At 41.5% G+C, this 14874-nt stretch overlaps 1 protein-coding gene across 15 annotated transcripts in view; it reads left to right on the top strand.

Moving 5' to 3' along the window:
• Nucleotides 1-14874, top strand: part of KCNH7 (potassium voltage-gated channel subfamily H member 7) — a 418649-nt gene that overhangs the window by 9033 nt on the left and 394742 nt on the right. For 14 of the 15 annotated variants that reach the window (XM_089519860.1, XM_089519863.1, XM_089519874.1 and 11 more), the window contains exon 2: nucleotides 157-387. In XM_089519860.1, the coding sequence (XP_089375986.1) occupies nucleotides 157-387 (231 nt within the window). Of the gene's footprint in view, nucleotides 1-156; nucleotides 388-14874 lie in introns of those variants that run through there. The other variant, XM_089519875.1, reaches the window with a different exon arrangement.

Consider the following 14874-nt stretch of genomic DNA (forward strand, 5'->3'; position numbering starts at 1 on the left):
TATATATATATATATCTTGAGCACCTAATAATATTAAACCTCTATCCAAGCACATTATGTCCACAGAAATCAGATACAGAAATAGCCCAGCCTGCTGCTGTGAGACTTTATGAAATGGTATAAGATGACTAAAAAATGCATTACTTTTTATTGCAGATAAAAAATTCATCATTGCTAATGCTCGAGTACAGAATTGTGCCATCATCTACTGCAATGATGGGTTCTGTGAGATGACTGGGTTCTCCAGGCCAGATGTCATGCAAAAACCATGCACCTGCGACTTCCTTCATGGACCAGAAACCAAAAGGCATCACATTGCCCAAATAGCCCAGGCCCTGCTCGGGTCAGAAGAGAGGAAAGTGGAAGTCACCTATTATCATAAAGATGGTAAAGTTACTTTAGTCTGGGATCTGTATGTGCTTAAAAGTTTGCTTGAACAATTAGATTGTTTTGGAACAGACTTTGAAAAGTGCTCCTTTGATATAATGGTGTTATTTTAGTGTTGTTTGAAGTAGTTCAGTGGAATTACGCTTCTTTCCTGGATTTTTGAATTAGGATGTTATTTTAATCTGAGGTTTATAGATCTACTTGCTTAGGATTGGTGTATATGAAAGACGGAGTTGCTATTGCCAAGAAGTGAGGTGAAATGGTTAATTCAATTTCAGGAATTTTTTTTTGTTGTTCTTAAAAAGAATTCTGCCATCACTTCGGTGTGTGTCTTGGTGTGGTGTGGTGCGTGAAAGAGTATGAGTATGTGTCAGAGAAATTTTTTTTCAGATGTACAAACATATAGATCAAATATTATACATTAGAATAAATGCTGAATATGTGCATTCATATAACTTTCTATTGATGATGTTGATGTTACTTGTTGTTATAATAATATTATGATCGTTTTCATGGACAAAGGAGTTTGGCAGTTGTATCTAAATCATTCATATTGTATTAACTGACATGAGATTCAGTAATGAAATACATCAATACTGTTTCTATGGATGAGGAAATGAGACTAAGCAAATGGGAGTGACTTGCTCAAAAACAGTCAGCTGGCTATGGTCAAACAGTGTAATAAGCATTTAAAGTTAATTAAAAGATGCTATTGCTTTGTATTATCCCTACTGTTGTAAGCTGCCTGAATTCCCAGTGATTGGGCGGGATATAAATAAATCCTATTATTTATTATTATTAAAAGAGCTCTTGAGTACCTGTAGATTTTAGGAGTTGTTACTAGTCCAGGACAGACTTTAGATCTGTATTCAGGTTTCTTGAATATACACAGTTACAGAATCAGAATGAAAGTAGTCGCCCCTCTGTTTTCACGGACTTGAGATTTGTGGTTTTGATTATTCACGGAGGGGCGACCTCCATTGGGGCATACATGTTAATGGTGCACGACCCATGACACGCAGGAGCATGCGGCCATTCAAAGCTATGGGGCTTGAATATATGCAAATCTCCAAATTCACTGGGGTGTGTGTGTTCCGGAACAGATCCTCCGCAAATTCGGAGGAAGAATTGTACTGAATTTGTCTTATTTACCATCACCTACTATGTCATCTCTTGTGTTTATCAAAACTGAAATAACATTTAAACAAGAAGAGATAAAGAAATCAATTTTGGTTTGTTGCTTATAACTTGAATATTGGGATAATGCCTTCATTGAATTAAAAACAAAAGATTTCTCAGCATATGGATCTAGATTCTGTGTAGATTTTTGTTTCATATCATGAGGCAAGGGAAGCAGGCATGGATCCATCTTTGAATTAAATGGGGCGTCTTACTGAATAAGAAGCTCAACAAAGTAAATGGTAGTAGAATTGCAGTAGAATTTTGCCACTGCATTGCAAATTATATCATCAATACCAAGTTGTATTGTTTCATACCTTGAGTAATTACTTTGGGGAAATTAAAAACAAATCTGCATGTTTCAAGCAGATGCTGCGGGCATAGATGTAGATACAGATAAAGAGAGACTGACTAAAATACACTTTACATAACTGATCATGGCACTGAACTAGTAATAATACAGTGTTCTGCATTTGGAAATGAAACCTAAAGGAAACTAAGGGCCTTAACAGACAGGCCAAAATAAAGCTGTTTCGGGTCACTTTGGAGGCATGCTATTTAAATGTTGCATGTGTCCTAAGAGGCCAGAAGCTGCGCCAAAGCCATGCTCCAGTCTTTAGGACTGGAGCGTGGCTTCGGCGCGGCCGAAGCAGCTTCATTTTGGCCTATCTGTTTGGGCCCAAAGTATCCATGTCCATTTTTCAGGATGTACTCTGATAATAAGGAGATGAGGATGTTAATTATTTCTGAAGCATTGGGTCAGTTTTCTTTTCTGGTTATTCAGCATTATAAGTCAGATGTTAAACAAGTCAGAATAATACATAAGCATGTTGTGTACTCTATTTTTGTTTGTTTTGTGTATGCGTATTCAAAGGGGAAATGCAAAGCAAGCTCATATATTCAAATTGGGAGCTTTAATTAGCATTGGAGACCAGCCAGCTCCCTGTTTCCATTAATCTGAGGATTGCACCAATAGAGAAGAATCATGATTTAAGGTGACAGTGGCAAATGTGCCTCTCAGATTTTTCAGATGGTCTTGGTGGAGTGAAAGGTTGGGGTGACTCCTGATGCTAGCAAGAGTATGAAAGTTCCTTACAAGGAGAAAAAAATTACTCTGGATCTGATTCCTTTCAGCACATTCAAAAAGAACACATAGCTGTTGATCCAAAATTGGCTGCGAATTTCAGTGGATGAGAACACACTTCTGTTACATTTGTATCTTGTCCATCTTCCAAGATTTTCAGTGCATCTGTTTATTTATTTTGTTATACTTGTATCTGGTTCTGCTTTCAGGATGCTCGAGGCAGCATATGTAATGCTGGTGGGGATAGTGTGTTCCCTTGGATGTACTTGGATTGCAAATCCCACCATCCCTCATGTTAGCTAAGCTATGCCAGCTATGGACGATGGGCAAGGTAGAGAAATTATGTTTAGAGGGGCAGTCTCCCCCTAGCTCTGATGGATATGGTTGCCTAATCTTTATTCTCACAATAACCTTGTGATGTAGGTTAGACTGAGAATTAGGGCATACATACCTAACAGAGATACAAGACAATATAAACCTGATTAGGGTTTACTCTAAAGTAGCTATTAAGGATTGCAGTTTATAGTGCCAAATACACTATCCTGGGAGGGACTCCTTGCTGAGGAGGAGGAGGAGGAGTTCTATCCTGCCTTTCTCCTAATTATTATTATTATTATTATCCAATAATGTGTATTATTATTATTATTATTATTATTATTATTATCCTGCCTTTTCCCTAAAGTGGGACTCAAAACAGATTACAACGATTTAAAAGAAACTGTTAAAAATCCACAAGACACAAAAACTATAACACAACTAAGCAATTAAAAGACCTAAATAAACGGGTTAAAACATATTAAAACACACATATTATTAAAACACACACAAATACCTGCACAACCATTATCAATAACCAGCACATTGTGTAAAATAGGCCATATATCATCACTCATTGAATACCTGTTGAAATAGAGAAGTCTTTGCTTGTCTGTGAAAGGAAAGAAGAGAGGGTGCCAGTCTAGCTTTTCTGGGGAGTTCCAGAGCCTGGAGGCAGCCATGGAGAAGGCCCTCTCCTCTGTTCCCATCAGATGTATCTGATGAGGGAGGTGGCATTATGTGGACAGATTAGTATTGTATCCATTCCCTTTGCATTAATCTTGTTAGATGGCCTAAGGATCTAACAAATATTTTCCATTGACCTGGTCTTCAGGTTGTCATGAGGGGAGTCAACGCCAGTACAGGTCTGTCATGCAGATAGGACCAGGGTTGGATAATGAGCTTTATGGCTGAAGAACAAAAATTTCCCCAGATTTCCTTGATGCAAATCCAGTAGTACACTTCTCCTTGTTTGCTTTCTTGTTACTCAAAAGAACTACTTATAAGTGACATCAAAGGTGAGGACAGGGATGAGTGAATCCATCAAGCTCATTTTTGCTCACCATCTTCTATTTCCACTGTGAAATTCATTTCATCCTGATTTCTCATTAAATTGCAGGGTGATTTCAGTTAGTTTGCACAAAGCTTTGTATCATGCACATTTTCACGTACCTGTTACAGATAAACACATTTTTCAAGTGTAAATATTTTTTTTCTGGTCACGATGGCTACCCCTGGATTTTTATCTGTACTTTTTCAAATGTATCCATTTTGCAAGCATTTTCCTCACCGAACTAAGAACTGTGATATTTCATATGAATTTTTCCAGAAAAACATATTTTTATACCTACGGTTACAAATGTAAACTTTTTGCTTGTTCACATTGCAGGCGTTTTCTGGTGTTTGTGAACTGCATCATAATCTTTTGAGAAATATAGAGATGTTGGCATCTAAATATTTTCCACTTCATGTTCTCATTCTGAAAGTGGACACTTCTCACCCATCCCTAGTTGAGGATTTAGTTTTTAATACTTCCCAGAATCCTACGTTTTTCCTGCAGAGTGCTTTCTATGTGAGTAGTAGGGAATGTGCACATTATGAGAGAAAACAACCTGACAAAATGCTGGGTTTTTTAAAGTATTGCAGTGCACTCAATACGCTGTGGTATAATTGAATGCTATCATTGAAATTATATTTAATATTTTTTAAAATATATTACAAATGTGTGCAAATTAGCTCACTCATATTACATGTAGAACTGATACAGGGAAAATATAAACATGTTCTGAACTGTTTGGTTTTTTTTGGGGGGGGGGATCAGAATCACACCTCTGTGCATCTCTTCAAGTTCTGTTGGTACATGTGTCAGCACTGCAAATAAAAATGGAATCGATGGTGTGGATGTATGTGAAACATGTTGAAGGCATGGGGACTTTTATCCCAGTTTATTCTGAGTCTATTTGCATTGGTTATTCATGCAGCTGACAAAGTGATTCTTTTACTTCTGATATTGATTATCCCTTGTTCAGTGGGTTTGGGGCACCTCCCAAAACTTAATTGGGTGCCTTTGAAATACATGTGAGCAACGAAGATTGAATTCACATTATATTAGGATTATTTTCACCATCTGAATAACCCATTTTAAGGAATCAAGGTCTTAACTTCAGGTAACTTGTTTGATGCAATTCTATCTATTATTAAATTTCTCATCATGCAAGCCTTTGCCATCCAGCTCTCCTAGCCACCAGTGCCTTAGTTGAAATACCCTGCTTCCTTGAAAACACATGAGAAGTATTAAAAATGGCTGTATTCTATAAATCAGCATGGCAATGCAGTATGAAAGAAAATAAGGTGTTTGGTATTGTATTTAGTAGCTATAGATGACAAATGGGAGCTTACCATGGTGTGTGTCAGGAGTGAAGGACCTGTGTCCCTCCAGCTACTGTTGGACTACAATTTCCATCAACCATAGCCAGTAGTGGGAGATTATATGAACTGTACTTTTGGTCGTCTGCATGTACCTCACTCACTAGTGTATGCATTGCACCTCATAAATTGATCAGTCTGTGGTCTGGTTTGTGGCAGAACAACATTCTCCCTTTTTTCTCTGGTGTGCAGCCTTGAAGATGGTCATGGATTAATTGCTGTACTTGGATGTTTATGTGTGCTTTCCCCTAACTGTGCTGAAATTTAGGGAAGAATTTGATCTACGTAGCAGCCAGATACTTATTATTTAATGGATTCATTAAAAAAAAAAGAATTATCAAAGTGAATATATTTCCTACCTTTCAGTAAAAGATTCAGCTCCTGCGTTCTTCAAGTATTACAGGAGCAATTTGTATCAGGTTAGGCAGAAAAGAAGAGATTTTAATGAGAGGATTGAAGGATGACCATGCCATAAGCAATTGATCCTGTTAAATTGAAACATGGGGAAACTTCCACAGTTCTTGAAAAAATATTGCTGAGAGTTATGCATGTATCCAATCAGAAACTGATCCCCTCATTACAGAATTCTCTTTAAATTGTGCCAACCCACAAGTCTCTCTCTCTCCATCTCTGACAGTACAAATACAGTATCAACAAATTTAAACAACTAATGATTTTCTGCCTTTTCATAATACCCCAACTCTGCTGCCTGAAGTGGCCACCTCACTCTGCCTCATGGTAGGGGCAGCTGTGCTCTGTGTGACTGTTGCTAAGAGCAAAAGAATCCACATTGACTTTGGCTGCAAGGACCCTACTCAAGCTAGGCAGGAGGGAAGATTAAATTACAGAAGCATATGAAAATCAAATGACCATGTAGGCTTAAATAAAACATTTCCCAGATTTTGTGTAAAAGGCATTAGCAGGTATTTAAATTCATAATAACAGAACCCAGTGTTCCTCCTCATCAGCTTCATAATAGCATTCCTACAATTGGTTTATCTTTAGGAACAGATTTGATTAGTTTTCTTTGGAGGTAAGATAGTGTTTACACAGCATTTCAATATATTTTTTGTTTTAATAACATTATTTGTCCTGGAAAATTGTGACAGCTCTTCCTCCAAGGACTCCAGTTTCTCTGTTTAAGTCATTATGGCATAAATCATTCTTGACAGCTGTAAAATACTGCTTGAGGTGATAAAGCTGTACTGCTTTGACATAAAAACTATAATTACGTAGTGAGCAAGGATGGGTTTGTGTATTAAAATGAGGAGTATTGTACTCTTCTTATCCTTTGTGTGTATGACAGGCGTACTGTAAGAAGATCAAAGTAGGACATACCTGAGCAAATACCAGCCTATGAAGTCTGATTATTGACAGGAGAGGGAAGTTGCTTCATGTGGCTGTACAAACCAGGGTGGTTTCATAGAAAAGAAACATGAGGGTAAGCTGGGGCAACAGAGAAAATGACAGCAGGAAATAATTATTCCTGACAGTTCTTTTTGTATCTGAGAAAGCAACAGAGTATTGCTATCATCTTACACTGAGCTGTGCAACATGCTAGGCCTGACTGGATAAACTGAGAGAAAACAGACTTCCTAATCAATCATTTTAAGGGCACAGAAATCAATGTATTTTCATCTTATTATTAGTTGTTGCTTTTGTACATGGAAGTATTTGTCTCATTCAGCCTCACCACCACTAGGACAGACAGGGTTCTGAGCATTCTTATCAACTTATATTAGCTCATGGAAGACTCTTAGGAAGCATAAAGAGAGTTTGGTTGTTGATTGCTCATAAGGACATAAGATGCTGTCTTAGATCAAGTGAGGCCACTGGTCTATCATCTAGCTCATTATTGTTTATATGGAATGGGTGGGGAAACTGCTGCTGATGGATTCTTATCGATTGATATTAGCCATGTCAAGCTCACAGGAGACTCTGACGTTAGAATCATTAACAGAGATTTTCCTTTGGAGAGCTGAGTAGCATTTTATCAGTCAACCTCACTGCCCAAGTTAATAGTCTGTAAGCCCCATCTCAAAAACTGCTAAAGGAATGATAGATCATGAGTAGTAGAGGTGAACATTGGCATTTGCTCTGCCATCTCCTTAGTCATTGCTTTTGCTACAAGCTCAGGTTGGGTTAATGTTGTTATTGCTGGTTAATATTGTTATTACTCCTGTGTGGTGGCATCAAGGTGTTATCTGAACATCCTGGATCATTGGAAAACCAAGAATGGGTCTTGTTGTTAGCTTCAAACCATCCCTTGATACCTGGGAAAGTCTTTTCTTGTCAACATGAAGCACAATTCACTGTAGGTTTCTCCTGCAGTTCTTCTGTAGACTCTCCTGCAGCTAACACCATAACACCCTGAACACACCAATTTTGTCTGATTTTAGAACCTAAGCAGCATCAGGCCTAGTTAATATTCAGATGGCAGACAATCAGAGGATAACAGAGATCTCTAGGAAGGGTTAGGAAAGAATCCTATGTAAAACCCAGGACAGCTATTGAAGGTAGAGTTGACAGTGCTGGAACGGATGGACCAGGGGCTTGACTTGATATAAAGCAGCTTCCTATCTCCTCTCAAACTCAAATTGGAGTGGATGGCAGATGTCTAAAAGGGGCAACCCTTGTACCAAACTCGGAAGCTTCAATTAGTACAAAACATGGCCGCCAGATTGGTCACTGGTCGTTCCAGGTTTGACCACATAACACCAATCTTAAAAGATCTTCACTGGTTGCCTATTCGCTTCCAAGCACAATACAAGGTGTTGGTAATTACCTATAAAGCCCTACATGGCTTGGGCCTGAGTTACTTGAAGGACCGCATCTCCCCATATAATCCGCCCCGCACTCTCAGAATAACCGGGAAGAACCTGCTCGAAGTCCCTACTTTGAGATATGTTACATGGAGCCCTGGTGGCGCAGTGGTTAAATGCCTGTACTGCAGCCATTCACTCAAAACCACAAGGTTGCGAGTTCAAGACCAGCAAAAGGGCCCAAGCTTGACTCAGGCTTGCATCCTTCCGAGGTCGCTAAAATGAGTACCCAGACTGTTGGGGGCAAATTAGCTTACTTGCTAATTAGCTTACTTGCTGTTCACCGCTATGATCTTTGGAATAGCGGTATATAAATAAAACAAATTATTATTATTATTATTACTACTTCTCAGAGGGCCTTTTCAGTAACGCCCCCCAAGCATTGGAATAGTCTTCCCGAGGAGCTCTGTCTCATTACCTCCCTTGAACTGTTTAAAAAGAGACTTAAAACCTTTCTCTTTAACCAAGCATTCACCCATGTTCACTGAAGTTATGTTTGATCCCCTTTTCTCCCTCTCACTTACATACACCTATGAATTGGATTTTAATTGTATATTGTAATTAATGTAATGTGGTTTTAATTTTATGTTCTTTTAATAATTTTTTTACTATGTACACCGCTTTGATCACTGTGGAAAAATGGTATAGAAATAAATATTATTATTATTATTATTATTAGAATGACTGTGCCCATGTTCATTTCCCATATATTTCCAAATAGTGGGGGCAAGCTGTCGGCAAACTCTACCAACTGTTAAGACTGCTGTGTGGAAATATACAATACATATTTTCATATCAGAGTCTGGAATAGTTGTTTTTGTAATATAACTAAAAAAATCTTTCCAATGGTATGGCCAATAGCTAAACTGGCTGGAGTTGTAGTCTTAAAAAGTACTCCTCTAAAAGTATTCTTAATATAAATAACTTCCTGCATGGGTAAGCAGAATGTAGGTGTGGGTCTGTCAATAGCCCTCTGGATGATTTGCTTCTTCGCAGATTGACTCCCAGTTGCTTATCAATAGCAGTAACACTCTTGGGTCAAGCAGGGGTAGATTTTGTATGGAAAGTATATCACCTTCATTCCATTCTGGTACTCAAACATACTTTATTACTATGTGTACAATGTACATATTTTGTATTACGACCCAATCTGTGGACATTCAGGTTTTACTAAACTTCAAAAAATAAACAGATCCCAGACGTCTGATGTCTGGCCAGCCTTGTTCTACTGGTTTCATGTCACTTGGAATGTGGGATGATCATTCCTCTTCAGTGTAAGTACCTTGACGCTACAGGAGATTACTGCACTATGCTCTTACAATGCTGCTATTCCATTTTTACTGTTCTGACTGCCTCATGTGGCATTCTGGGATTTGCAGTTTAAGCAGGGGCATTTAGAATTCTCAGACAGATAGCTCATAGGCCTCACTGAAGTACAAACCCCAGGATGCTACAGGAGGCAGCCAGAGCAGTAAAAGTAGAATAGCAGCACTATAAGAGTGCAGTGCAGTAAGCTCCATATTCATGAAAAATATATTCTTTATGCAGCATGCATTATTTGGAGGTGAAAACGTTGGTCTCCATTTCCTTTCTGGCTTAGGCCTTGAATCTTGCTCTCCAACAGGTTGAGAAAGTTTTTTGAATATTGGGGTTCCTTGTGGGCATAAGGGTCAGAAGTATAGCTTCTAGAACACTGGTTTACTCCACACACCTCAGTCATGTAACTATATATGCACCTCAACCATGTATCTTCTTGTTTACAGTTCGGGGGAAATGGTGGTGTGCTTCCTTCTACCTGCAGGAACTAGTAAGAACTACTTATGGGTGCCTTATTATCCTGTAGTCTCAGATAGAAGCAGCCATTACCAGACCTGGCTTCTGAATAAGGTGTAGCTTTAAAAAGCTGCCTGTAGTCCCCACCCCCATATACACAAGCAATAACCCAACCCAAGTGTCCTTGTATCTAGGGATGCCATATCCCGCCTGGGGGCGGGACTTTCCCGGTTTGGGGCGGGTCCGCACAGTCCCGCCCCGGTTTGGCCCCGCCCCCGGGACACCCCCCCTGCGACGGACGCCAGGCAGGGAAAGGAGCCTCGCATGAGCGAGGCCCCTTCCCTGCTTGGCCTCCTCCGCCGAGGGAGGCGGCCTGGCTCTGCTCCCTCTTTCCCGGCCTCTGTGAAGGCCAAGCCTCCACAGAGGCCGGGAAAGGGAGGGGGGCCACCCGCAATCGCGGCGATCGTGGCGATCGCGGGCGCTCTCCTCCTTCTTTCCCGGCCTCTGTGAAGGCCAAGCCTCCACAGAGGCCGGGAAAGGGAGGGGGCCGCCCGCGATCGCCGCGATTGCGGGCGCTCTCCTCCCTCTTTCCCGGCCTCTGTGAAGGCCAAGCCTCCACAGAGGCCAGGAAAGGGAGGGGGCCGCCCGTGATCGCCGCGATCGCCGGCGCTCTCCTCCCTCTTTCCAGGCCTCTGTGAAGGCCAAGCCTCCACAGAGGCCGGGAAAGGGAGCGGATTCCTTCTCCACTTGGGCTCCGTGAACGGAGCCCAAGCGGAGAAGGAATCCTCGCTGAGCAGAGGGATTCTTTTCCCCTTGGGCTCCGTTGGCAAAAAAGGAGTCCAAGGGGAAAAGAATGCCTCCCTGGGGGTGGATTCCTTCTCTGCTTGGGCTCCGTGAATGGAGCCCAAGCGCAGAAGGAATCCCCCCCTCAGCGAGGCTCTTTTTCAAATGTAGGACCCAAAAAATAGTATTTGGCAGAGCCCAATGACAACAAAAAAATTTGTTTGTATGTAGCACTTTTTAAAAGTAATAATAATAAATAATAATAAATGTTTTATTTGTATACCGCCCTTCCGTAAGATCAGGGCGGTTCACAACATTTAAAAGTACATAAAAAATTCCAAAAAACAGTATTAAAATTACAAGACAATACAAAAATAAAATAACAACAAATGCCCCCGGGTTAGCCAACCATTGCCTGTGCGGCCTTTACGGTGGGGGGGGCCTATAAGAACTTAATCGGGGAATGCGATTTTAAACAGGTGAGTCTTCAACTCCCGTTTGAATTGGGCCAGGGAGGTAACTGAGCGGAGCTCTATGGGCAGCGTGTTCCAAAGGGCCGGGGCGGCGATGGAGAAAGACCTCGCCCCGGGAACCCTAAGGAGTTGCTGCCCAGATGTTCTGAGGGTGCGAGGCGGAATGTATGGGGAGAGGCGGTCCTTCAGGTATCCTGGGCCCAAGCCATTTAGGACTTTATAGGTCATTACCAGCACCTTGTATTGCGCCCGGAAGCGAATGGGCAGCCAATGGAGGTTTTTTAAAACCGGTGTTATATGGCTGGCCCTGGACGTGCCAGTGACCAGCCTTGCAGCCATATTCTGCACCAATTGAAGCTTCCGGGTTTGGTACAAGGGCTGTCCCATGTAGAGTCCATTGCAGAAATCCAATCTCGAGGTTACCAGGGCATGTACCACAGTTTCAAGGTCCCTCTGGGCCAGGTATGGGCGCAGCTGGCGAAGAAGCCGAAGCTGATAGCAGGTGCTCTTGACCGTCGCATTCACCTGAGCAGTCAGGTGAAGGGACGAGTCAAGAAGCACCCCCAGACTGCGCACGGAGTCCTTCACAGGGAGCGTGACCCCGTTCAGGACAGGTGGAACCACCGCCATTCCTGGACCAGGGGAACCTATCACAAGTACCTCCGTCTTCTCTGGATTCAGCTTGAGTCGGTTTTCCCTCATCCAGCCCATTACTGACTCCAGACAGGCCACGAGAGGAGAGACGCCATCCTCAGTCACTGCATCAGTCGGAGACATAGAGAAGATTATTTGGGTGTCATCAGCGTACTGATAACCCCGCGCCCCATGTCTCCGGATGATCTCTCCCAGCGGTTTCATGTAAATGTTAAATAGCATGGGAGACAGAATGGCTCCTTGAGGGACCCCAGTTTTAAGGGCCCTCTCGTCGGAGCACACGTCTCCCAGCTGCACCATCTGGGACCTCCCGGAGAGGTAGGACCGGAACCACTGGAGCGCAGTGCCCCCGATTCCCACCTCTGCCAGGCGTCCCAGAAGGATACCATGGTCTATGGTATCGAAAGCTGCTGAGATGTCCAAGAGCACCAACAGGGACACGCTTCCCCTGTCGATGCCCAGACGGAGATCATCGACTAAGGCGACCATGGCCGTCTCAACCCCATAACCTGCCCGAAAGCCAGTTTGAAATGGGTCCAGATGAGTAAGTAACAGAAATATATCTGCATCCTGTATTTGTTTCACTTTTGCTCTCCATCTTGAATCATAGAGTTGGAAGAGACCACAAGGGCCATCCAGTCCAACCCCCTGCCATGCTGGAATGCTCAATCAAAGCATCCCCAACAGATGGCCATCCAGTCTCTGTTTAAAGACCTCCAAAAAGGGAGACTCCACCAAACCCCAAGGGAACAAGGTGTTCCACTGTCAAACAGCTCTTATTGTCAGGACTTTCCTCCTAATGTTTAACTGGAATCTCTTTTCCTGTAGCTTGCATCCATTATTCCATGTTCTAGTCTCTGGAGCAGCAGAAAACAAGCATGCTCCCTCCTCAATGTGACACCACTTCAAATACTTAAACAGGGCTATCATATTACCTCTTAACCATCTCTTTCCCAGGCTAAACATACCTAGCTCCCTAAGTTGTTCCTCATAGGGCATGGTTTCCAGCCCCTTCACCATTTTTGTCACCCTCCTTTGGACACCCTACAGCTTGTCAACATCCTTTTTGAATTCCAGATGAGGCCTGACCAGGGCAAAATAGAATGACACCTTTACTTCCTTTGATCTAGACACTATAATTCTTTTTAAAATTTTAAAATAGAAAATAAACTATACTTCTATTGATGCAGCCTAGAATTGCATTGGCCTTTTTAGCTGCAGCATCACACTGTTGACTCATGTTCCACTTGTGGTCTACTAGTACTCCTAGATCCTTTTCACATGTAGTCTCATTAAGAAAGGTGTTCCCCATCCTATATTTATCCATTTCATTTTTTTTGTCCCTAAGTACAGTACCTTCCATTTCTCTGTGTTGAAATTCATTTTGTTAGCTTTGGCCTAGCATTCTAATCTATTGAGATCATTTTGAATGTTGATCCTCTCTTCAGAGGTATCAGCTACTCCTCCTAATTTGGTGTCATCTGCAAATTTGATAAGCATACCATCTATTCTTTCATCTGCGTCATTGATAAAGATGTTGAATAGCACTGGACCCAGGACAGACCCCACTGGTTACTTCTTTCTAGGATGAAGAGGAGCCATTATTGAGTGCCCTTTGGGTTCTGTCAGTCAACCAATTACAAATCCATGTAACAGTTGCATTGTCTAACCCACATTTTACTAGTTCATTTGCAAGAATGTTATGGGGAACCTTATCAAAGGCCTTACTGAAATCAAGGTATGCTATATCCATAGCATTCCCTTCACCTGCCAAGCTGGCAATTTTATATATATATATAAAAATCAGATTTGTCTGGCATGACTTGTTTCTCTGAAACCCATGTTGACTTTTTGTGATTATGGCATTGCTTTCTAGATGTTCACAGACTCTCTGTTTAATGATCTGCTCTAGAATCTTTCCTGGTATAGATGTCAGACTAACTGGACGATAATTGTTGAGATCCTCTTTTTTCCCCTTTTTGAAGATGGGAACAATGTTTGCCCTCCTCCAGTCTGCTGGTACTTCTCCTGTTCTCCAGGAGTTCTCAAAGATTATTGCCAATGACTCTGAGATTACATTTGCCAGTTCTTTTAATACCTTTATATCACCTACTTCACTTTGGAGATTATCACAAAAGCAAAAAAAAAAATCAGGATCATTGTGGTATGTTCCCATCAATATCATATGATAACGTAAAGATTATCACATGATGTTGTGATTATCCCATGAATAAAAAGGAATTGTAGTGCCTCTTTTTATTCACAAGGATTTTCTGTGAATAAAAAACAGCGCTAAAATAATAATGATAATAATAATAATAATAATAATACTTCTATTTTTATCCTGGCTCTCTGTCCATGACAATGGAGGCGGTTTACAGATTAAAAGTATATGCAAACCCCATGTCCCAACAATTCCCAACCTCCCTTAAAAGATCAAATTAAACAGTTAACTATTAAAAACAGTAAGCTATTCAGAAAAGGCCTGCTGGAAGAGATCCGTCTTGACTGCCTTTTTAAAGCTGTCTAAGCTGGTAAGATGACAGATCTCCTCCGGTAGGCCATTCCATAATCTGGGAGAGGTTGAAGAAAAGGTCCTATGGGTGGTTGCAGTCAGCCGAGTTTTTATAGGCTGCAGCAGATTCCTCCCAGAAGATGTGAGTGTGCGGGGTGGATTGTACGGAAGGAGGCAGTCGTGAAGATAGGTTGGACCCAAGCCATTTAGGGCTTTAAAGGTCATAACCAACACCTTGTACTGCGCCCAGAAACCAATGTGCAGCGTGCCCCATGTCTCCAAATGATCTCTCCCAGTGACTTCATTATATATATATATATATATATATATATATATATATATATATATAATAGCATCGGGAACAGGATGGTGCCTTGAAAGATGCCACAATTAAGCTCCTTTTTTGCAGAGCCACTGTCCCCAAGCATCATCCTCTGGAATCTGCCTGAGAGGATTGAACGG

The sequence above is a fragment of the Sceloporus occidentalis genome, unplaced genomic scaffold (assembly GCF_023333645.1).
Source record: "Sceloporus occidentalis isolate IW3139 unplaced genomic scaffold, rSceOcc1.0.p SCAF_4, whole genome shotgun sequence".
In the NCBI taxonomy this organism is placed as follows: Eukaryota; Metazoa; Chordata; class Lepidosauria; order Squamata; family Phrynosomatidae; genus Sceloporus; species Sceloporus occidentalis.